Source organism: Pleurodeles waltl, chromosome 3_1, assembly GCF_031143425.1.
Source record: "Pleurodeles waltl isolate 20211129_DDA chromosome 3_1, aPleWal1.hap1.20221129, whole genome shotgun sequence".
NCBI classification, from domain to species: domain Eukaryota; kingdom Metazoa; phylum Chordata; class Amphibia; order Caudata; family Salamandridae; genus Pleurodeles; species Pleurodeles waltl.
The window spans coordinates 32,370,846-32,394,134 of NC_090440.1; the positions used below are offsets into that span (position 1 = coordinate 32,370,846).

At 46.1% G+C, this 23,289-nt stretch overlaps 1 protein-coding gene across 1 annotated transcript in view; it reads right to left on the reverse strand.

Annotated features, from left to right (window-relative positions):
* LOC138283727 (embryonic protein UVS.2-like) overlaps positions 1-23,289 on the reverse strand; it is a 156,618-nt gene that overhangs the window by 30,070 nt on the left and 103,259 nt on the right. Inside the window, exons 6-8 of the mRNA XM_069221772.1 lie at positions 22,795-22,970; positions 6,452-6,533; positions 1,575-1,702 (exon numbers count right to left, since the gene is read on the reverse strand). Of these exons, the coding sequence (XP_069077873.1) occupies positions 1,575-1,702; positions 6,452-6,533; positions 22,795-22,970 (386 nt within the window). The remainder of the gene's footprint in view (positions 1-1,574; positions 1,703-6,451; positions 6,534-22,794; positions 22,971-23,289) is intronic.

A 23,289-nucleotide genomic window follows, 5' to 3' on the forward strand; every position in this document is an offset into this window, starting at 1 on the left:
TATTTTGATTTATTGACCCAGGGAGGGATGTCTTGTTGACTTTAAGTTTTTCTTCCCATGAACACACATAGGGGGTCATTTTGACTTTGGCGGGCGGCGGAGGCCGCCCGCCAAAGTCCCGCCGTCAGAATACCGCTGCGCGGTCAAAAGACCGCCGCGGTAATTCTGAGTTTCCCACTGGGCTGGCGGGCGACCGCCAGAAGGCCGCCCGCCAGCCCAGCGGGAAGCCCCCTTCCATGAGGATGCCGGCTCCGAATGGAGCCGGCGGAGTGGAAGGGGTGCGACGGGTGCAGTTGCACCCGTCGCGATTTTCAGTGTCTGCTAGGCAGACATTGAAAATCTTGGTGGGGCCCTGTTAGGGGGCCCCTGCAGTGCCCATGCCATTGGCATGGGCACTTCAGGGGCCCCCAGGGGCCCCACGACACCCGTTACCGCCAGCCAGGTTCTGGCGGTCAAAACCGCCAGAGCCAGGCTGGCGGTAAGGGGGTCGGAATCCCCATGGCGGCGCTGCATGCAGCGCCGCCATGGAGGATTCCCTAGGGCGGCGGGAAACCGGCGGGACACCGCCGGTTTCCCGTTTCTGACCGCGGCTGTACCACCGCGGTCAGAATGCCCAAGGATGCACCGCCAGCCTGTTGGCGGTGCATCCGCGGTCCCCAGCCCTGGCGGTTTTTACCGCCAGGGTCGGAATGACCCCCATAATCTGCAATGGCAGCGTGCATGTGCTTGGTGAGGGGTCCTTTAGGGTGGCACAATACATGCTGTAGCCCTTAGGGACCCCCCCTAGCCACAGGGCCCTTGGTACCACTGGTATCTTTTACAAGGGACTCAGCTGTGTGCCAGAGAAGTGCCAATTGTGGAAGCAATGGTACAGTTTAGGGAAAGAAGACATGTGCTGGGGCCTGTTTAGAAGGATCACAGCATACAGTCAAGTTAGCATCAAATATCAGGCAAAACGTTGGAGGGTACTGTAACAAGGGGCCAGTTTCCTACACTGGACACAAGATGAAAGCAGGTCCCTGCACCAAGAGGACACTAAGGGACTGCGCAAATACCCCACAGCAGTCAGGTGGAATGCCCCCTTTACACCGGGGCATGAGGCAACCGCCAATCACCCCACATAGCCACCTGGAATGCACAACATGGAAAGCACTACACAGCCGCAAATCCCCACAATATTACATTTCCAAGAGTATTATGAAGCTACCCCTGATCACCGATGACAGGTGCAGACTTGTTTTAATACAGTTAATAAGTTAAAAAGCTCTTAATTGTTACCATGTGTTCACAAATCTGTATAACTTGTGTTCATGCTACATGCCTACTTAAGTAGAAACATTAATATGCGGTGCCATGGAATGACATACAGCCCTAATCTAGTTGACTTGTCTTTGTTATTGCATGAACACAGTCATCAATATATCTATCTTTTGATGTTTGTGAATTGTGGCATGATGCATTGAATACACAAAAACAACAATAAAAAGGAGTTAAAAGTTAAAAGAAATTATAAGGAAAACATGCTGAGACTACTGTGGAATTTCATGATATATCTGCAGGCATTCACTCCTTACCACATTGGTACAGGGTGTTTATTTTCCAAACATCCAGGTTGCTAAGCCCATATCTCTGTCCGATGGGTATGTTAGGATTTGGCTTGGGGACAATGGTTGGCTGTCCAAATGCATTACTGTAAGCATACCTGGAAATCAAGACATCACATATAAAGCCCACCATGTAAATGCCATCATATGCCATAATTAACCCATACAAATCTCCACAAGTCTAGGTGAGGGTCAAATATTTGGTCTTTGCTTAAAACATTGAATGTCTAAATTCAGTCTCAAGGTTTTTCCTGACCTAGCTTCCTGCATACCCCAGCTCAGTCTAACACTTCAGCTTAATGAGCATCTAAGCCATGGAGGACAGCACATACCCACCTTAGAGCCCTCACACTCACTGGGCATCTCAGATCCTAAAAAACACAGATTTGAAAAATTCCTCTTCTAGAGTCTCACACTATTTCTGCTTTCGACAGAGGTTGGCCTCAGCACTGAGACATCATCCTCATGCGATTCATCAACAATGGCTGTAGCACTCTAAACCAAGTATGTTCACCAACTCAGACCTCACCTTCTTCACCCCTATACCTTCCACTTTATGGGAATATGTTCACTAACACAACCATGACTGAACTTCACTTTCTTACCTTCATCATCTACTACTGTTCCTCACTGTGCCCCCATGTACCCCAACCCAGTCATCATTCCGTAGCCCTGCTTTACATACAGATCGTTGATCCTAACCAATCATGTTCACCAGTACAGCCATAGTAGGAGAGCACTCTTTTTGGCATGGTTATCCCCCACTTTTTGCATGGTATCTGATGTAATTTTGACTATTAGGGCACCGGGTCCATGTTAACCAGGTTCCCGGTGCAAGATCTCTTTCCCAAAACTACACAGTAATTTTGCACAATTAGCACACTCTTTAGTGACCACTGTAGGACTAAGGCTGGTACCTAGGGCCTGGGTTACTAAGGAGGGTCCCTAGGGGCTGCTGCAACAGTTGTGCTACACTCAGAGACACATCACCAAACCCACACAGTGCTGCATGTTTTGGAGCAGGGCAAATTGAAAACACAACTTGTCACACACCTCTGTGTGCCAAGTCCCCTACCACTGCATGTTCCAGGTGTAAGTCACCCTTAAGGCAGGGTGCATCCTAACACAGGTGAGGGCATGGGTGCATGAGCACATGCGCCCCTACTATGGCCCTCATTCTGACCCTGGCGGTTTGAAACCGCCAGGGCAGAGGGCCGCGGAAGCACCGCCAACAGGCTGGCGGTGCTTCATGGGTAATTCTGACCGCGGCGGTAAAGCCGCAGTCAGAAAAGGGCAACCAGCAGTTTCCCGCCGGTTTACCCCTGGCCCAGGGAATCCTCCATGGCGGCGCTGCTTGCAGCGCCGCCATGGGGATTCCGACCCCCTTCCCGCCAGCCTGTTCCTGGCGGTTTACACTGCCAGGAAGAGGCTGGCGGGAACGGGTGTCGTGGGGCCCCTGGGGGCCCCTGCACTGCCCATGCCACTGGCATGGGCAGTGTAGGGGCCCCCTAACAGGGCCCCATAATGATTTTCAGTGTCTGCTTTGCAGACACTGAAAATCGCAACGGGTGCAACTGCACCCGTCGCACCCCTGCAAATCCGCCGGATCCATTCGGAGCCGGCTTCCTCTTTGCAGGGGCTTTCCTGCTGGGCCGGCGGGCGATCTTCTTGAGATCGCCCGCCGGCCCAGCGGGAAAGTTAGAATCACTGCCGCGGTCATTTGACCGCGGTGCGGTGTTTGGGCGGTTTCCGCCCGGCGGGCGGTGCCCGCCGCCCGCCGGGGTCGGAATGACCCCCTATGTCTCTGTCAATTCTTAGACATAGTAAGTGGATAGAGTAGCCATTTTAAATGCATGTGCTGGACACTGGTCATTACGAGTTTCACAGCTACATGATAGCTTCTCTGAATATAAGGATGTTTGGTGTCAAGTATCTCAGATTGCTAAACCCTCACTGACGCCAGTGAAGGATTTATTAATAAATGCACCCTGAGGTCACCTTAGAGGTGTACCTTGAAGACCTACAAGCTACTAGTGGGTTCCTGACTGGCCCTAAACAGTTCAGCCACCATAGTTGAAATTCTGCCCCCTCTAAGGTAAGAGCAAGCTCTCTCTGGGACCAGAAAAAATAGCCTGCACTGGGCTGGGGAGGTTGCACCTCCCCTAGGCAGGATGGACATTCCATGGCGGGAAGCTTCAAAGACCTTGTCACCTTTGTAGTGCAACCCAGGTCTCTCCAGATAGCAAGAAATGACAACCCCTCCTGTCCAACCCACTTTTAGAAGCACGAAAGGCAGGAAAATTAGTCAGATTAGGAGGTGTGCCCACTTCATGCAAGTCCCATCCCTAAGGTGGACGAGCTGAAGTGGACACTAACTTTTAAATTCCTCCATCTTGGTTTGGAGGGGAATACAACTATAGGGTTAGGGTTAGGGTTATGCTCACCTCCCAAAGGGAGTGGTGATAGGAAGGGTGTAGTCACCCTAAAGGTGGTCAGCTTATTGGCTACCACCTTGCTCACTCTGTAACACCCCTAAATTGAGTATTTAGGGGCACCCATGACCTATGAAGAAAAGGACACAGAAGAGTCACACCTGCAGAAGGCGATAAGAAACAGCAGCTGTCCTGGTACAAACTTCACTGGCCTGCCTGCTGATCTCGACGGACTCTGCCCAGAAATATGACTCATCCTGCAGCTGAGCCTCCCAAACCCAGGAGGACCGTCTGACTTCTAAAAAGACTGAAGTCTCCAGTGAGCACGGGACCTGCTCAGCAACAAAGCCTCAAGAAAAGACTATGCAGCCTACAGACCACCAAAGACCTGACACCCAAAGTGACCACTGCACCCAATGTCCATGACCTGAGGTGAAGCTAACCAATGGTGCAAACAAGGGTCCCCAGCTGTCCAGAGTCTGTGTCCAACCTGGTTTTATCACTGCCAGACTCACCCAAGTCACCTGCAGCCTCTGCATGCAGGCCCCCTATTCTGCAGACTTGTGGGGAGAAAAACCCGACACCTCCTGCAACCTTGGCACCCATCGCCCCTGATCTGAGAGGGTCGTTGGTGCCAATGACCTTCCCCAGCCTGGTTTCCCTCGCGACACCTGCAACATCAACACCCAGGACACCTTGACCCCGAGTGCTCCCAGATGAGAAAACGCGGCGCCTAAAGACACCCCTGCATCTGCCGCCCCTTGATAAAAGGACCAAAGATGCACCTACATACCCGAGCAGCCCAAGTCTACAACCTACCTGTTTGTTGCCTTCGGCTGGCTTCACAGTCAAAGCCTGCATCCTGTTTGTGCAAAGGCCAATCCTCGTAGAAAATCATTCGGCAACCGCCGCCTTTCTGCACTGTGCACCCGGCTGCAGTAGTGCTGTTTGTTGTGACCTGTTGGTGCGGTTCTGATCAGTGGCCATTACTTACCTTAAGTCTCTGACTCTGGCATCGTAATTCCTTTTATACTGTGTGTATGCCTGAACTCTGTTTTCGTGAATAGGTTAACATTGACTAACTTGAAAATTGCACTATGTTGACTTTTGAATGAAAAGTATTTATGGTTACATTTGTACTTACTTTATAGTGAAGTTCTTGGTTTCTAAAATCATATAAAATAAGATATAGTTTTTATAAATTGGTCGAGGATTTATTATTGAAGTTTGTGTCTCCTTTATGGCCTCTGTGAGTACAACAAATGCTTAGCACTACCCTCTGATAGCCTAACTGCTCGCCCACACTATCACAAATAGAGCATTAGTCCTATCTACTTTTGCCTCTGCAAACCAAATGGGGATCCACTGGACTCTCTGCATGGTGTACTTTATTTTAGTGCACCAGATAGAGAGCCAGTTTCCTACAGCCATGCATGCACTATTCTTCCTCAAACACAGAAATTCCACAATTTGCGGTGTATGTACCTCAACACAGCCATCCTTCCATTACCCCTTTTCCCTCCTAACAGACACAGCCAACATTCTGGTGCTCTTCCTCACATACATAGCTTCCAATATATACCATGCACTGCCCCCTGTACCCAGCCAACCAACAAAGTACAAATAAACTCAACCCTTTGCTTCCCAGGTTCAGCAATCTTAGTGCTGAGTAAAGGGATCGGTGTGACTTAGGATTTAATGGATGGAGGATTAGGGTGTGGCAGAAGAAATTACTAATGCCATGTCAATGGTACTGCATCCTCCAAATTTAGGGCCTAATTTGGAACTTGGCAGATGGTTTACTCCATCACAACAGTGACAACTATCCCATCTGCCAAAATAGAAATACCATAGAAGATAAAGGGATTTAGATTTTGGCAGACAGGATATCCGTCACCTTTGTGATGGAGTAACCCATCCACCAAGTTCTAAATCAGGCACTTATTCATGACCGCCAGTCCAGGATTCATCTATGCATGCTGAAAGGAACCATCATCTCTGCACTTCCTTTCAATTACTAAACGTTGTCACCTAGGAGTGGGGGTAGTTATTGTTTTCTTCCTGTCCCTCATTGCCAGGTTTTACCTGGCCGAGATGGATGGGAAAATAAAAGATATTACACCGTCCACCCTAAATAGAATGGGACATCCTCAGATGGCCGCTACCCCATCAAGCTGTCAGAGGAAGTATTCCATCAACAGAGCCAACAGGGGCTCCATCAATGGAATACTTAGGGTCTGGTCATCTCTAAATGATGTGGGTGGTCTTAAGGTTTGGTGGACTGGGTAATCTTTCAAGTTTGCAATAAAGTATCCTGTTCACCAAAATCTAAATTGGGGCCACTATCTATATGTAAAATCCTTTATTGGAGTTTTAAACAGAAAATCCCTTCTTAGCTACGGATCAGAGACTTACATCCCATAATGCATCACGGAGGAGTAGTCGTACTCCAGGCCAAGGTTGTTGGTGTTCTCTCTGTTAAACTTGTCGATGTCATCTGTGAAGATTAGCAGACAATAAAGATGAGTTAGCGAGGACTAAGTCGTGTAGGGCACATTTCAATAAAGGGAAGGTCACAGCTCACTGGGGGTCACTACTGTTTCCGCCTTATCAAGTGTTAGAAGTGTCTGCTGGCTAAGCTGTCGAATTTAGAACATGTGTGGGGGAGGGGTTCAAATATGGTCCTCTGCACAAGAGTGAAAAGCATCTGATTTGAGGTCAATCATCTAATCCCTCCAGTATGTGAAATGAAGTTGTGCAATTTTACATTTCAATCCTGTTTGCTAAAAAGCACCATCTTGCTCCTCAGCGAGGTTCACTCTAAATAAATACCAGTGCCTACATCCAGGAGGAATGCACTATAGTTTCAGACAAATTTATAGATACTTCACTGGTGTCTATTCGAAGGGAAACTCATCATGTTTATTTACTTTTGAAAACTTTTTTGCCTCATAAAATGACCCAACACCCTTGGTAATCTCCAGGGTACACCTTTCACTTTAGAGTGCATTGTATTGTATTGTAATTGCATTAGTATAGCGCCTACTACCCTTGACAAGGCACTGAAGCACTTTATGTCAAAGAGCACACTGCTTCGGACACCCAACGTTTAGTGGTTGTTGGTTATTGGGATTATTATAACACAAATGGAGAGTATCGGGAGTAATCCAGCCCCACACAGACTCCCATTTTATCAAGGAACTGCGAACACACAAAGTGTGTGGGGGTATAGGGAACAGGTCTCTTATAGCCTATTCAATGTTCACCAGTTAGGCGATTGCCTTTGTGGGCATACTGGCAACCCCGGTATTTCATCCCAAAATGGCATACTGGTCAACCCTTATAAGTCCCTAGTATATGGTACTTAGGTACCCAGGGCATTGGGGTTCCAGGGGATCCCTATGGGCTGCAGCATTACTTTTGCCACCCATAGGAAGCCCATGCAGAGGCATCTACAGGACTGCCACTGCAGACTGTGTTAAATGGTGCATGCACCCTTTCACTGTCATTTATACTGTACCAGGTCACTTATAAGTCACCTATATGTCAGGCCTTCCAACCCTGAAGGCTAGGTGCAAAGTACCTTTGTGTGAGGGCACCCCTGCACTAGCAGAGGTGCCCACCACGTTGTGCAGGACCATTTTCCCCTGACTTTGTGAGTGTGGGGATGCCATTTTACACGTGCACTGGACATAGGTCAATACCTATGTCCAGCTTCACAATGGTAACTCCGAACATGGCCATGTAAGGTGGTTAACATCTTGGAATTATACCCCATTACTGATTTAAGTATTGGTTGTATAATTCCACGCACTCTGGGAGCTCCACAGTGGACCCCCAGTACTGCCATGACAGCCTTCAGATGTTTTCCAGGCAACCACTGCTGCTGCCACCTCACAGACAGGTTTCTGCCCTCCTGTTGCTCAAGCAGCTTGAACCCAGGAAGACATAACAAAGCACTTCCTTTGAGAGATGGGTGTTTTACCCTCTCCCATTGGAATGGGTGTCACAGGGATGGAAGGGGTAGCCTCCGAGAGCATCTGGAAATGGTTTGAAGGGCACAGACGGTGCCCTTCTTGCATAATCCAGTCTACACTGGTTCAGGGATCCCCAGTTCCTGCTCTTGTGGACAAAGGAAAGGGGGGTGACCACTCCCCTCTCCATCACCACCCTAGGGATGGTGCCCAGAGCTCCTCCAGAGTGTCCCTGGGTTTTGGCATCTTGCATTCCAAGGTGGTGGGGCACTCTGGAAGCATCTAAGTAACCAGTGCCAACAGGTGACGTCAGAGCCCTCCCCTGATAGGTGCTTACCTGTGTAGCTGATCAATTCTCTTTTTCAGGGCTATTTAGGGTATCTTCTCTGGGTGCTTCCTCAGATTCGGATTGCAAGACTCCAGCAGGAATCCTAGGCATCCTTTACTTCACCTTCCACTGACAAAACAGCATCTGGAGCCCCCCAGAACTCTACAAACTGCAACACGAAGCAAAGATGACTTCTGCAACATTGTATCTTCAGCTCCTGCTAGCAACTGCAACTGTTTCCAGGTTGTGCATCCTCAGAGGACAGCCAGTCTTCAGCCTGCACCAGAAGAACAAAGGAATCTTCTTTGAAGTGAATGACTCACTTTCCTTCTTCAGCAGGCACCCCTCAGCAGCGACAATAGGTGGCTTGGTTCCCCTCTCCTGAAGAAGTGCCTGGATCCAGCAACTCCAGTGGTCCCAATGGTCCTAAGGTCCAGCTGTCCAACTTTGGTGGAGGTAAGAGCTTGCCTTACCCACGCCAGACAGTACCCCCTTGCCCGGCGTGTTTTGCAGTTGCAAGGACTTGTTGGCATTCTTCCATGAAGTTCTTTGTGCACGTGCAGCTCTAGCCCCCAGCACTCTATCCTGTGATACACAGCTTCCTGAGTGGTCCTCCGGCAGCGTGGGATCCCTTTGTGTAGTGCTGCATGGGCCTCCTTTTGCACCTTCTTTATCCCCGTGCTGTGAGACTCCTGTGCCCAGTGCTTGGTCTTCTGAGGGCTCTCTGAGTTGCTGAGAGTCCCCTCTGTCTCCCCCTCCTGGGTAGAGGCCACCAGGTCTCTCCTGGTCCCAGGCAGCACCATTTTCTGCTAACCATGTTCTTTGCGTGTGGCAAGGCTTGTTGGCAGAATCCAGCGACACAAACCAGAATGCGATCATCCAGCCAGTGTGGAACATCATCTGCACCAACCAGGAACCCGCATCAGTCTTCTTGAGTGCAGTACTGACTGTTCTTCTTCATCGGTGGTTCTTCTTTTGCACCTTCCTCCGGGTTAGCTGGAGCTCCTGTTCTCCCTGGACTCTTCAATGCTTCTTGGACTTGGTCCCCTTCTTCCACATGTCTTCAGGTCCAGGAATCCATTGTTGGCATCTTGCAGTCTCTTCTGGTTCTTGCATAATCTTCTATCACATGTTCTTGTGTGTTCTAGGAAACCTACTGTGATTTACTCCTGCTTTCCTGGGCTCTGGGGTGTAATCTATTACTTACCTTTTGTGTTTTCTTACACTCCCAGTGCCTCCCTACACACTACACTTGCCTAGGTGGGAAACCGCTTTTCGCATTCCACTATTTTAGTATATGGTTTGTGTTCCCCCTAGGCCCATTGCTATATATTGTGATTTTCACTATTTGCACAGTTTTCCAACTGTTGTTACAGCTATTACTGCATTCTAGTGTATATACTGTGTATATTACTTACCTCCTAAGGGAGTATAGTCTCTAAGGTATTTTGGGCATTTGTGTCACCAAAATAAAGTACCTTTATTTTTGTAACACTGAATATTTTCTTTCATGTGTGTAAGTACTGTGTGACTACAGTGGTATTGCATGAGCTTTGCATGTTTCCTAGATGCGTCTTGGCTGCTAATGCACACTACCCCTAGAGAGCCTGGCTTCTAGACATTGACTACATTTCACTTATAAGGGATAACTGTGCCTGGTATAAGGTGTAAGTACCTTTGGTACCCACTAAAAACCAGGCCAGCCTCCTACAGTCATTTGTTTGAAAATTTGGAATAAAATGAGGACATTGGCAGCAATACAATATGTAATATTCCTTTAGTTGACCGGCTCGCAACATCGGCGTGCTGTACTTTTATTTAGGCGTGCGCCGCTCTCGCGAACCGGGTTGACGAGAGGCGTTCAATTCAGAAACTGGGAGAAACAGCCACGGAAAAAACTGAGGCGTTTTACGGAAGCTGCTGCAGAGGAGCTGCTGGAGTTTATTTGTTCAGGGTGGTTTCTTGTTTAATAAATAAACACCTTTCCTAGAGACTCCTGGTGAAACACCAATTATATGGAAACGTTGGTTTGATGCATTTGAAATATATTTGGGAGTGTTAGGAGTTACAAGATTTAGACCTGAAAGAAAAAAAATTATTTTACTACACCCGCTTTGCTTTGAGGGGATAGCTACGTTTAAACATCTACCAGACATACAAATACAGCAAGACGAAGAACTTGATGAATTCCAAGAGGCAGTAAAAAAACTGGAAATGAGGTTCAATGAGCCCCCAAGTTTAGTCGTTTTAAGACACAAATTCTTCAAACGTATACATAAATCTAATGAAGACATTGATACGTACATATCAGCAATAAGAACATTGATAGCAGAATGCAAATTTGAAAATGTTAGCGATCAGCTAATTAGAGACCAATTGATTTGCCACTTTTTGGACAAAAAAAATTGTCAGAAACTCTTGACTTTGGGGAACCCACGCCTTACAGAATGTATCAGAATTGCTAAAAGTATTGAAACATCTGTACGATCAGTGAAGGAACTTGAAGACAGACCTCAAGATCATGTCTGTCCTGTGTACAATAAAAAGTGGTCTGTCATTAAAAAAAAGGGGGATACTTCCATGAGAAACACCTACTCCAAAAAACATTTTTCTCAGTCCAACATTTGTTTCAGATGTGGAAACAGCTTCCACAAAAAAGGAAGTAAACCTTGCCCAGCTAAGTTCATCTCTTGTAGATTGTGCAACAAAGTGGGCCATTTTGCTAAGGTTTGTCAAAGCACCAATCTTAAGAAAACTAATGTTGGGGTTGTCAAAGAAGAAGCACAGGAGGTTCAAGAAAATTATCTAATCTCAGATATACAAGACATGGTTTTGCTGGTTGATGTTGACGTTGTCAAGTGGCGCTATCCATCCTACTGTGTCGATCCATATGTGGAATTGGGTTTTGGAGACAAAGTACTTTGTGTGTTAGTTGATTCTGAAGCACGTATTACAATAATCACAAAGGAACTTTTTCAAGCAATGTGGAACAATAGAGTTCTTCAACCTCCAGACAGAGCTCCTGTGTCATATGAAGGCTGGAAAATTGAGTTGATGGGATATTTTGAAGATGTGTTGAAATTTAAAGGAAGAGTTATCACTGGCAAAATTTTCGTAGCTGTCAAGGGCCTAAATATCCTTGGTTGGTTTCACCAAGGACTGTTGGGTATGATATTAAAACCAGGTGCACGCGAGCAAGTTCTTGCCATAAGAGATTCAGATGTAGTAGAAAATTCATTAAATGATTTTCCCAAAGTCTTTTCTGGAGAACTTGGTAAAATTAAAGGTTTCAAACATAGAATAAAAGTAAAAGAATGTGCTCTAGCCATTAAACACAAGATGAGGGGAGTGCCATTTAGTGTACGTGAAGATTTGGAAAAGGAATTGATTTCTTTAACTAAGTCAGGTATTATTGAACAAATTGAGTCTTCACTGTGGCTTTCTCCTTTATTGGTCGCTAAAAAAAAATGGTGAGCTTAGAGTGTGCATAGAATTACGTGCTCTCAACAAAGAGATGTGGATTGATTCCCACCCATTGCCGAAAATCAATGATTTGTTCGCTCTAGTTGCTGGTGCTAAGTTCTTTACTAAATTAGATCTAGCATCCGCCTATCACCAAATTGAATTAGAACCTGAATCCAGGCATTTTACAGCTTTTGTTTCACCGTGGGGTACCTATCAGTATTGCCGGTTACCTTTCGGTTTAGCATCAGCTGCGTCAGTTTTCCAAAGAGTCATGGAAAATCTACTTAAAGGCATTGATAGAGTAGCCATTTTCCAAGATTGTGTTTTAATATTTGGGCCAGATCGCCAATCCAATGATGTCACACTCAGACAAGTTCTTTCTATTTTTCAACAGCGAGGTGTTGTGTTAAAAAGGGAAAAGTGTGAATTTCTCAAAGAAGAAGTTGAATACTTGGGCCATGTGATTTCTTGTTCGGGTGTCAGTCCCAAACCAGGTTTGGTCCAGAACCTTCTCGAAGCACCTCCTCCTGCTGATAAAAGCGGTGTTAAAAGCTTTATAGGTCTTTGTGAGTTCTATTCACGGTTTATAAGGGATTTTGCTTCCAGAGTCAGGCCGATCTCAAACCTGCTTAAAGCTAAAGTAGAATTTGACTGGAATCCTGATTGTGTTGAAGCATTTAAGTGGATTAAACATCAGCTTTCCAAATGTGTGGTGCTGAAGCCGTTTAATTCAGAGCTGTAGACTGTACTCACCGTTGATGCCAGTAATGTTGGTTTAGGTGCAGTTCTTAGGCGACGGACGCCTGAGGGTGAAAACACTGTAGGATTTGCTTCCAGAGTCTTAAGAGAGTAAGAGTGCCTTTATTCAGTAATTAAAAAGGAACTCTTAGCCTGCTGGTGGGTGATAGAGACATTTCCCACTTATCTCTGTGGAACAAAGTTTTTGCTCCAAACAGATCCCAAACCTCTCATTTTTACAATTAGTGGGAGGAATGTTAGGAATTGTTCACCCAGGATTGCAAGGTTCTCAGCTCGTCTTCTTCAATTTCAATTTGATATTCAACACATTTCTGGTGGTAAAAATGCGTGAGCTGATTATCTGTCTAGGTTTATTGCAGTTTCCTCGCCTCATGTTTTGAAAGATGAATGTGACAATGAAAGTTGAGTAATTGCATCTCCAGAATTAGATGATGCAGGTCCATTTTCTGAAGCAGAATGGATTTCTGCTACAAACAATGATCCTGTTTTGAAAACAGTTTCCAAGGTTATCAGCGAAGAGTGGCCTAAGGAGAAATCACTAGAACCAGGTATTCAACCTTTTTTCAAAATTAATGAGGAATTATCGTTGGAGTGTGGATTAGTTATGAGATCAGACAAATTGATACCCCCCTCAAATTTTCAAACAACAAATCATAACACAAGCTCATGAGGGACACTTAGTTTTGACTTTCACTAACCGTAGGGTATGTTCCCTTTTCTGGTGGCCCCAAATGGATAGAGAAGTGGATGATGTGGTCAAATGATGTGTTATATGCGCAAATATCGATAAAGTCCTTAAAACATGTGTGCCACCTTTAATGCCTATTGAACTGCCTGGGAGACCCTGGGTGAAAGTAGGTATTGATTTGATTGGTCCCTTTTACACCAAATTCTAAGTATGCTTTAGTTCTGTTAGATTATTACTCAAAATGGCCAGAAGTTTGATTAATTAGTGAACCTAATTCAAAGGCTGTAGTGAAATTCATCAGAGATGTAAGCATGAGGGAAGGATTCCCTGAGTGTATTGTTTCTGATAATGGAGTTCAGTTTGTTTCCGATGAAGTAGAAACATTTTTCAGGAGTAGTGGTATTAAACATTTGTTTCATCCACAAACTAATGGTCTTGTAGAATGCTTTAACCTCTTGGGTGCCTTGGACGAGATGATCTCGTCCAAGGCTACAGTTCCCCTGTGCCTTGGACGAGATCATCTCGTCCATGGCACAGGGGAACTTGGGGGCGCGCTAGCGCGCCCCCCGTGCACCCCCACTCCCCCCCCAAGGCGGGGATGGAAGGGGAAGACCTTCCCCTTCCACCCCCGCCCCCCCGAGCTACCCCCTGTGACGTCAGCGCGCGCGCCCGCGCGCGCTGATGTGTCACAGGGGCCTCCCTCGTCGCGCTGGAAGCTCTGCTTCCAGCGCGATTGAAAAAGAAATGCAAAAGCATTTCTCTTTCAATCACCGGGGAGGCCCGGAGGGGCTTCAAAGGGAAGGAAAAGTATTTCCTTCCCTTTGAAGTCTCAACGAGGGTTTCAAAAGCCGGATTGCTTGCAATCCGGCTTTTGAAACCCCACTAGACACCAGGGATTTTTTTTTTTTTTATGATATTGACAAAAGGGAGCGACCCCTTGGGCAAGGGTCGCTCCCAGGGGGGCATTTTTTCTGGAAGGCCTTTTCTGCCCCCCCTGGGGGCAGATCGGCCTACTATTAGGCCGATCTGCCCCCAGGGGGGGCAGAAACCTCTAGGGCACCAGGGACCATTTTTTTTTTTAATGTGTTATTTTATTTTTTTGGGTGGGGACCGACCCCTTAGGCAAGGGTCGCTCCCCTTGGGGTAAAATTATATTTTGGCCATTTCTGCCCCCCTTGGGGGCAGATTGGCCTATTTTAATGAGGCCAATCTGCCCCCAAGGGGGGTAGAAACCACTAGACACCAGGGAGTTTTTTCTTTGCGTGAATTTCACGCAAAGGGAGCGACCCCTTAGGCAAGGGTCGCTCCCTGGGGGGGAGGGCAATTTATTTTAGGCCATTTCTGCCCCCCCTGGGGGCAGATCGGCCTATTATTAGGCTGAACTGCCCCAAGGGGGGGGGGGGCAGAACCCTCAGGGCACCAGGGCAAATTTTTTTGTTGTGTTTTTTTTTTTGTTTGTTTGTTTTTTTCGAGATGGGGAGCGACCCATCAGGCAAGGGTCGCTCCCCTGGGGGGCAAATTGTATTTAGGCCATTTCTGCCCCCCTTGGGGGCAGATTGGCCGATTTTAGGTCAATCTGCCCCCAAGGGGGCAGAGACCACTAGGCACCTGGGAGTTGTTTTTTGGCGCCAATGTCACGCAGGGGGAGCGACCCCGTAGGCAAGGGTCACTCCCGGGGGGGTGGGGGTTGGGGGGAAGAAATTTATTTTAGGCCATTTCTGCCCCCCCCCCCCCTGGGGCCGGCTGAGCTACAGGCCAAACTCCACAGGTAGGCACCTTGCAAAAAACACCTCTGTTTTCTGTGAAAAAATATGTTGTGTCCATGTTGTGTTTTGGGCCATTTCCTTTCGTGGGCGCTAGGCCTACCCACAGAAGTGAGGCACCATTTTTATCGAGAGACTTAGGGGAACGCTGGGTGGAAGGAAATTTGTGGCTCCTCTCAGATTCCAGAACTTTCTGTCACCGAAATGAGAGGAAAAAGTGTTTTTTGGGCCACATTTTGATGTTTGCAAAGGATTCTGGGTAACATAACCTGGTCAGAGCCCCGCAAGTCACCCCATCTTGGATTCCCCTGGGTTTCTAGTTTTCAAAAATGCGCTGGTTTGCTAGGTTTCCCCAGGTGCCGGCTGAGCTACAGGCCAAAATCCACAGGTAGGCACTGCTTTTTATAAAAAAATGTGATGTGTCCACGTTGTGTTTTGGGCCCTTTCCTTTCGTGGGCGCTAGTCCTACCCACGCAAGTGAGGTATCATTTTTATCGGGAGACTTGGGGGAACGCTGGGTGGAAGGAAATTTGTGGCTCCTCTCAGATTCCAGAACTTTCTGCCACAGAAATGTGAGGAACATGTGTTTTTTTAGCCAAATTTTGAGGTTTGCAAAGGATTCTGGGTAACAGAACCTGGTCCGAGCCCCGCAAGTCACCCCTCCTTGGATTCCCCTAGGTCTCTAGTTTTCAGAAATGCACAGGTTTGGTAGGTTTCCCTAGGTGGCGGCTGAGCTAGAGGCCAAAATCTACAGGTAGTCACTTTGCTAAAAACAGCTCTGTTTTCTGTGATGTGTCCACGTTGTGTTTTGGGGCATATCCTGTCGCGGGCGCTAGGCCTACCCACACAAGTGAGGTATCATTTTTATCGGGAGACGTGGGGGAACGCTGGGTGGAAGGAAATTTGTGGCTCCTCTCAGATTCCAGAACTTTCTGCCACAGAAATGTGAGGAACATGTGTTTTTTTAGCCAAATTTTGAGGTTTGCAAAGGATTCTGGGTAACAGAACCTGGTCCGAGCCCCGCAAGTCACCCCTCCTTGGATTCCCCTAGGTCTCTAGTTTTCAGAAATGCACAGGTTTGGTAGGTTTCCCTAGGTGGCGGCTGAGCTAGAGGCCAAAATCTACAGGTAGTCACTTTGCTAAAAACAGCTCTGTTTTCTGTGATATGTCCACGTTGTGTTTTGGGGCATATCCTGTCGCGGGCGCTAGGCCTACCCACACAAGTGAGGTATCATTTTTATCGGGAGACGTGGGGGAACGCTGGGTGGAAGGAAATTTGTGGCTCCTCTCAGATTCCAGAACTTTCTGCCACAGAAATGTGAGGAACATGTGTTTTGTTAGCCAAATTTTGAGGTTTGCAAAGGATTCTGGGTAACAGAACCTGGTCCGAGCCACACAAGTCACCCCTCCTTGGATTCCCCTAGGTCTCTAATTTTCAGAAATGCACAGGTTTGGTAGGTTTCCCTAGGTGCCGGCTGAGCTACAGGCCAAAATCTACAGGTAGTCACTTTGCTAAAAACAGCTCTGTTTTCTGTGATATGTCCACGTTGTGTTTTGGGGCATATCCTGTCGCGGGCGCTAGGCCTACCCACACAAGTGAGGTATCATTTTTATCGGGAGACGTGGGGGAACGCTGGGTGGAAGGAAATTTGTGGCTCCTCTCAGATTCCAGAACTTTCTGCCACAGAAATGTGAGGAACATGTGTTTTGTTAGCCAAATTTTGAGGTTTGCAAAGGATTCTGGGTAACAGAACCTGGTCCGAGCCACACAAGTCACCCCTCCTTGGATTCCCCTAGGTCTCTAGTTTTCAGAAATGTACAGGTTTGGTAGGTTTCCCTAGGTGGCGGCTGAGCTAGAGGCCAAAATCTCCAGGTAGTCACTTTGCTAAAAACAGCTCTGTTTTCTGTGATGTGTCCACGTTGTGTTTTGGGGCATATCCTGTCGCGGGCGCTAGGCCTACCCACACAAGTGAGGTATCATTTTTATCGGGAGACGTGGGGGAACGCTGAGTGGAAGGAAATTTGTGGCTCATCTCAGATTCCAGAACTTTCTGCCACAGAAATGTGAGGAACATGTGTTTTTTTAGCCAAATTTTGAGGTTTGCAAAGGATTCTGGGTAACAGAACCTGGTCCGAGCCACACAAGTCACCCCTCCTTGGATTCCCCTAGGTCTCTAGTTTTCAGAAATGCACAGGTGTGGTAGGTTTCCCTAGGTGCCGGCTGAGCTAGAGGCCAAAATCTACAGGTAGTCACTTTGCTAAAAACAGCTCTGTTTTCTGTGATATGTCCACGTTGTGTTTTGGGGCATATCCTGTTGCGGGCGCTAGGCCTACCCACACAAGTGAGGTATCATTTTTATCGGGAGACGTGGGGGAACGCTGGGTGGAAGGAAATTTGTGGCTCCTCTCAGATTCCAGAACTTTCTGCCACAGAAATGTGAGGAACATGTGTTTTTTTAGCCAAATTTTGAGGTTTGCAAAGGATTCTGGGTAACAGAACCTGGTCCGAGCCACACAAGTCACCTCTCCTTGGATTCCCCTAGGTCTCTAGTTTTCAGAAATGCACAGGTTTGGTAGGTTTCCCTAGGTGGCGGCTGAGCTAGAGGCCAAAATCTACAGGTAGTCACTTTGCTAAAAACAGCTCTGTTTTCTGTGATATGTCCACGTTGTGTTTTGGGGCATATCCTGTCGCGGGCGCTAGGCCTACCCACACAAGTGAGGTATCATTTTTATCGGGAGACGTGGGGGAACGCTGGGTGGAAGGAAATTTGTGGCTCCTCTCAGATTCCAGAACTTTCTGCCACAGAAATGTGAGGTTTTTAGCCAAATTTTGAGGTTTGCAAAGGATTCTGGGTAACAGAACCTGGTCCGAGCCCCGCAAGTCACCCCTCCTTGGATTCCCCTAGGTCTCTAGTTTTCAGAAATGCACAGGTTTGGTAGGTTTCCCTAGGTGGCGGCTGAGCTAGAGGCCAAAATCTACAGGTAGTCACTTTGCTAAAAACAGCTCTGTTTTCTGTGATATGTCCACGTTGTGTTTTGGGGCATATCCTGTCGCGGGCGCTAGGCCTACCCACACAAGTGAGGTATCATTTTTATCGGGAGACGTGGGGGAACGCTGGGTGGAAGGAAATTTGTGGCTCCTCTCAGATTCCAGAACTTTCTGCCACAGAAATGTGAGGAACATGTGTTTTTTTAGCCAAATTTTGAGGTTTGCAAAGGATTCTGGGTAACAGAACCTGGTCCGAGCCACACAAGTCACCCCTCCTTGGATTCCCGTAGGTCTCTAGTTTTCAGAAATGCACAGGTTTGGTAGGTTTCCCTAGGTGGCGGCTGAGCTAGAGGCCAACATCTACAGGTAGTCACTTTGCTAAAAACAGCTCTGTTTTCTGTGATGTGTCCACGTTGTGTTTTGGGGCATATCCTGTCGCGGGTGCTAGGCCTACCCACACAAGTGAGGTATCATTTTTATCGGGAGACGTGGGGGAACGCTGGGTGGAAGGAAATTTGTGGCTCCTCTCAGATTCCAGAACTTTCTGCCACAGAAATGTGAGGAACATGTGTTTTTTTAGCCAAATTTTGAGGTTTGCAAAGGATTCTGGGTAACAGAACCTGGTCCGAGCCACACAAGTCACCCCTCCTTGGATTCCCCTAGGTCTCTAGTTTTCAGAAATGCACAGGTTTGGTAGGTTTCCCTAGGTGGCGGCTGAGCTAGAGGCCAAAATCTACAGGTAGTCACTTTGCTAAAAACAGCTCTGTTTTCTGTGATGTGTCCACGTTGTGTTTTGGGGCATATCCTGTCGCGGGCGCTAGGCCTACCCACACAAGTGAGGTACCATTTTTATCGGGAGACTTGGGGGAACATAGATTAGCAAAACAAGTACTATTGCCCCTTGTCTTTCTCTACATTTTTTCCTTCCAAATATAGGAGTGTGTGTAAAAAAGACATCTATTTGAGAAATTCCCTGTAATTCACGTGCTACTATGGTCACCCCAGAGATGTGCAAATAACCACTGCTCCTCAACACCTTATCTTGTGCCCTTTTTGGAAATGCAAAGGTTTTCTTGATAGCAATTTTTTACTCCTTATATTTCAGCAAATGAATTGCTGTATACCCGGTATAGAATGAAAACGCACTGCAGGGTGCAGCTCATTTATTGGCTCTGGGTTCCTCGGGTTCTTGATGAACCTACAAACCCTATATATCCCCGCAACCAGAGGAGTCCAGCAGACGTAACGGTATATTGCTTTCGATAATCTGACATTGCAGGGAAAAGTTACAGAGTAAAACGTAGAGAAAAATTGATGGTTTTTTCACCTCAATTTCAATATTTTTCTTTTTCAGCTGTTATTTTCTGTAGGAAACCCTTGTAGGATCTACACAAATGACCCCTTGCTGAATTCAGAATTTTGTCTACTTTTCAGAAATGTTTAGGTTTCTGGGATCCAGCATTGGTTTCATGACCATTCCTGTCACTGACTGGAAGGAGGCTGAAAGCACAAAAAATTGCACAAATGGGGTATGCTCCAGTAAAATGCCAAAATTGTGTTGAAAAATTGGGTTTTCTGATTCAAGTCTGCCTGTTCCTGAAAGCTGGGAAGCTGCTGAGTTTAGCACCGCAAACCCTTTGTTGATGCCATTTTCAGGGGAAAAACCACAAGCCTTCTTCTTCAGCCACTTTTTCCAATTTTTTAGAAAAAAACGAAATTTTCACTGTATTTTGGCCAATTTCTTGGCCTCCTTCAGGGGAACCCACAAAGTCTGGGTACCTCTAGAATCCCTAGGATGTTGGAAAAAAAGGACGCAAATTTGGCTTGGTTAGCTTATGTGGACAAAAAGTTATGAGGGCCTAAGCGCGAACTGCCCCAAATAGGCAAAAAAAGGCCTGGCACAGGAGGGGGAAAAGGCCTGGCAGCGAAGGGGTTAACCGGGTCCTGGGTGATTGTATAAAATGGGCCATACAGAACAAAGTTGATATTTATTTACCTACTCAGTCAATGTTGTGGTTCTATAGGACTACACCCCAATCTTCCACTTTGGTTTCTCCATTCAAATTATTACGTGGAAAGAAACCAGCCACTGAGTTTAAGCCTGCGTGGATGTTCAAATAGTTGAAACAAGAGGTGTGTGTTCAGAGCTTATATCATTTTGTAAGAGAAAATGTAGCCAGAGCTCAAACTTCACAGAAATTCCACTATGATGAAAGGAGGAAAGTGTCTGAGTTGTCTGTGAATGCTGGAGATGTTGTGAAAATCAAGCTTGATGGTTTTATCAAGAAAGGTGACTCAAAGTTTTCTTCTCCTGTTTTGGTTATTAAGGTATGTGGAAATGCTGTCAGGGTTGAGGGTGGCCATTGGTGGAATAAGTCTAAGGTTGTGAAGGTTCGTTCACCAGCCAAAACAAGCTAATTAGGCAGCGAAGTTGATAGTCATAAAAATTGTGATATTCAATATGATCTGTGCAAAGAACGAGATTGTGCCGGCAAGGTGTGTGATGATATCTCCATGGTACGCAGAAGTACTCGTGTAAGACGTAAGCCTTACAGATTTAGATGAAGCAGAGTCATGATGTTTTCACTACTGTACTTCTAGTACACATGTTAGATGTGAACCATACATGTTTTCTCCACTGTACGCTGAATTACTTGTGTGAGAAGAGAACTTTACAGATTCAAGTGACTTATTATCCCTGTTTTATTGTATTTGATAATGTTGTTCTAAATTCGATTGTACTATGCTTCTCCTAAGCTTTACGTTGTTAACTAGTTTTTTTTTGTTTTTATTGTCGATGTTTAAAATCCTTTGTAAGTTCCTAACAGTACTGAATAGTGAATGTATAGTTTGTATTAGTGTGATGTTTTAAGTTGTATGTTTATATAGCATTCCAAAGTTGTGTACTTATGCATTCTTTTCCTTTTGTTTTTTGGAAGAGGAAAACCCCTGTAATATTCCTTTAGTTGACCGGTTCGCGACATCGGCGCTGTACTTTTATTGAGGCCCGTGACGCTATTGTGAACCAGGTTGACGAGAGGCATTCAATTGAGAATGTTCTCGGGGAGAAGCGGCCGTGGAAAAAACAGAGGCGTTTTACGGAAGCTGCTGTGGAGGAGCTGCTGGAGTGTATTTGTTCAGGGTGGTTTCTTGTTTAACAAATAAACTTTATTAAGTTTACTTACTTGCTGGGTTTGCCATTGTCTTTACATAATAATAAAGATGAAGACAAACATGCCTGTGATAAAAAGCAGGCTGTGCTCAGAGGGAGGAGACATGCAGAGTATGAAGAATAAGGAGATAGTAATTTGAGTGAAAGGGTGAGTGGAGTTTTTCATGCAGAGTTTTAGGAATACAATAAATGTTTTGAGATGCCATGCCATCGGAGGATGAAAAAACTGTAGAAAGAAACACCATTATTTGCATGCAAGATAGTGAAGTGAGAAAGAGTGATGCTTAAGGCGATGTTCATCTCATCCGGCCCTAGAACCAGTTAACAAGACATGCTCTGCGTTGAGTTTGTATTACTTTTCTATTGCAAACTCTATTCAAAGAGCCAGATTCGCAAAGGTAAACTTAGATCAAAAGTCTACGTTTAGTCCAAAAGTGTAAACTTAAATGTAAAGTCTAACTTTACTTGTAGTAAAGTTAGACTTTTGGTCTGAGTTTATATTTTTGGTCTAAGTTTAGACCAAAAGTGTAAAAGTAGACTAAATAACTTTTGGTCTACACTTAGACCAAAAGTGTAAACTTAGACCAAAAGTCTAGTTAGACTTTAGGTCTAAACTTACACTTTTGGTCTAAAGTTAGATTTTTGGTCTAAGTTTACCTTTGTAAATTGGGCCGATGTGTTCAGGTGGAATTTACAATCCAATGCAAATCGCGATTTGCAATGGATTATAACCCAAAGTAACCAAAAGTTCTGCTTTGTGCTACTTTGCATTACTTTGACTCAAAGGGGCATTCAATGAGGTGTGCTTCGGCATTCCATGCACCAGCCATGGGTTTCAACAGAACTCCCTATCTACATAAAATGGTAGACAGGGATTTGGGTCAAAATCCTGCGCTTCCTCGAGACAAGCATAACAAGATAAAATGTCTTTATTTCTCCTTGTTTTGCCCACCTTACATGTGTGCTGCATTTACAGCACATATACAAAAGGGAGAAAAGTTTTAAAGCATAGTTTTTTTATTGCAAGGGACTATTTTCAGCACAAAAGCCATGCTTCAGACAATGCAGTCACTGTAGCATTATAGCGCAAGGGACTCTTTGTTGGTGAATGTCCGCCTATAGTAAACCACCACTAAGAGAGAACAGAACAGTGCAACATCTTAGCATTGCATTCACGACATGCAGCACAGCTAATTAACCTGCTGTGCTCCCGTGTGTGACTTCTGTGTAAATCTGGACCCCATGTCACTGAAGCAGGGACTGCATTTAGCAGTCACTAGTCCTCATTATTGATTTCAGGAAAATGCATGTTAAACACAGGTTAAAAGGTATCCTGTGCCAGGCATTTTTGCGTAGGCAAGTAACAAATGGTTTCATTGCTCTAATTAATGCCCTCAGCAGTGATAACTTTTGTGAAAAGGATTCCAGATTGCTCGTGAGAGTAGTGAATATCGATCTCCATAACCAATGGTCAGATTGGTAGTAATGATGTGATGGTGGGTATCTGTGATCAAACCTATTCAGATGCCTAAATCAGTGCCAAGGTGTTCCCTTCAAGAATCTAAGTTGCACTCAGTTTGCCCACTCGGTAGTAATGGTAGCCCATGGAGCTTCACTGACCGGGCAAGATGTTCTTCGTCATGATGGTCACATAATTGTCGCGATCACTGCGGTTCTGCTCGTGGTAGAAGCCCAGGGCATGGTTCAGCTCATGCTGTATGATTCCTTTTGACATGCATTCCCCGGAGAGAGATACTTGTTGACCTCCCCATGTCTTCCCCACGAACGACCAGCACCTATTAGAGAAGATGGAACAGGGAGATCCATAAATCACTGAAAATGGCACCTTCTGGAAAAGAATATTATAATATTACTACATACAAGGCATCTACTTGTGTGTCCCCTCACCAACTGTGGCTATCTGCAAGGGAGGAGGGGGTTCTAGGGCAGTGACAATGTGCAGTCTAGGTTGTGATGAAAGTCCTTGCATGCACAGGAAAGCTGTCAACATGCACCAGTTTGATTCATTTCTAGCCTACGCTGTGATATTTTTCTCCCAGTGGACTCCACATCTGTGAATATTGTCTGTCTGTTGGGGTAGATCCACCAGCTGTC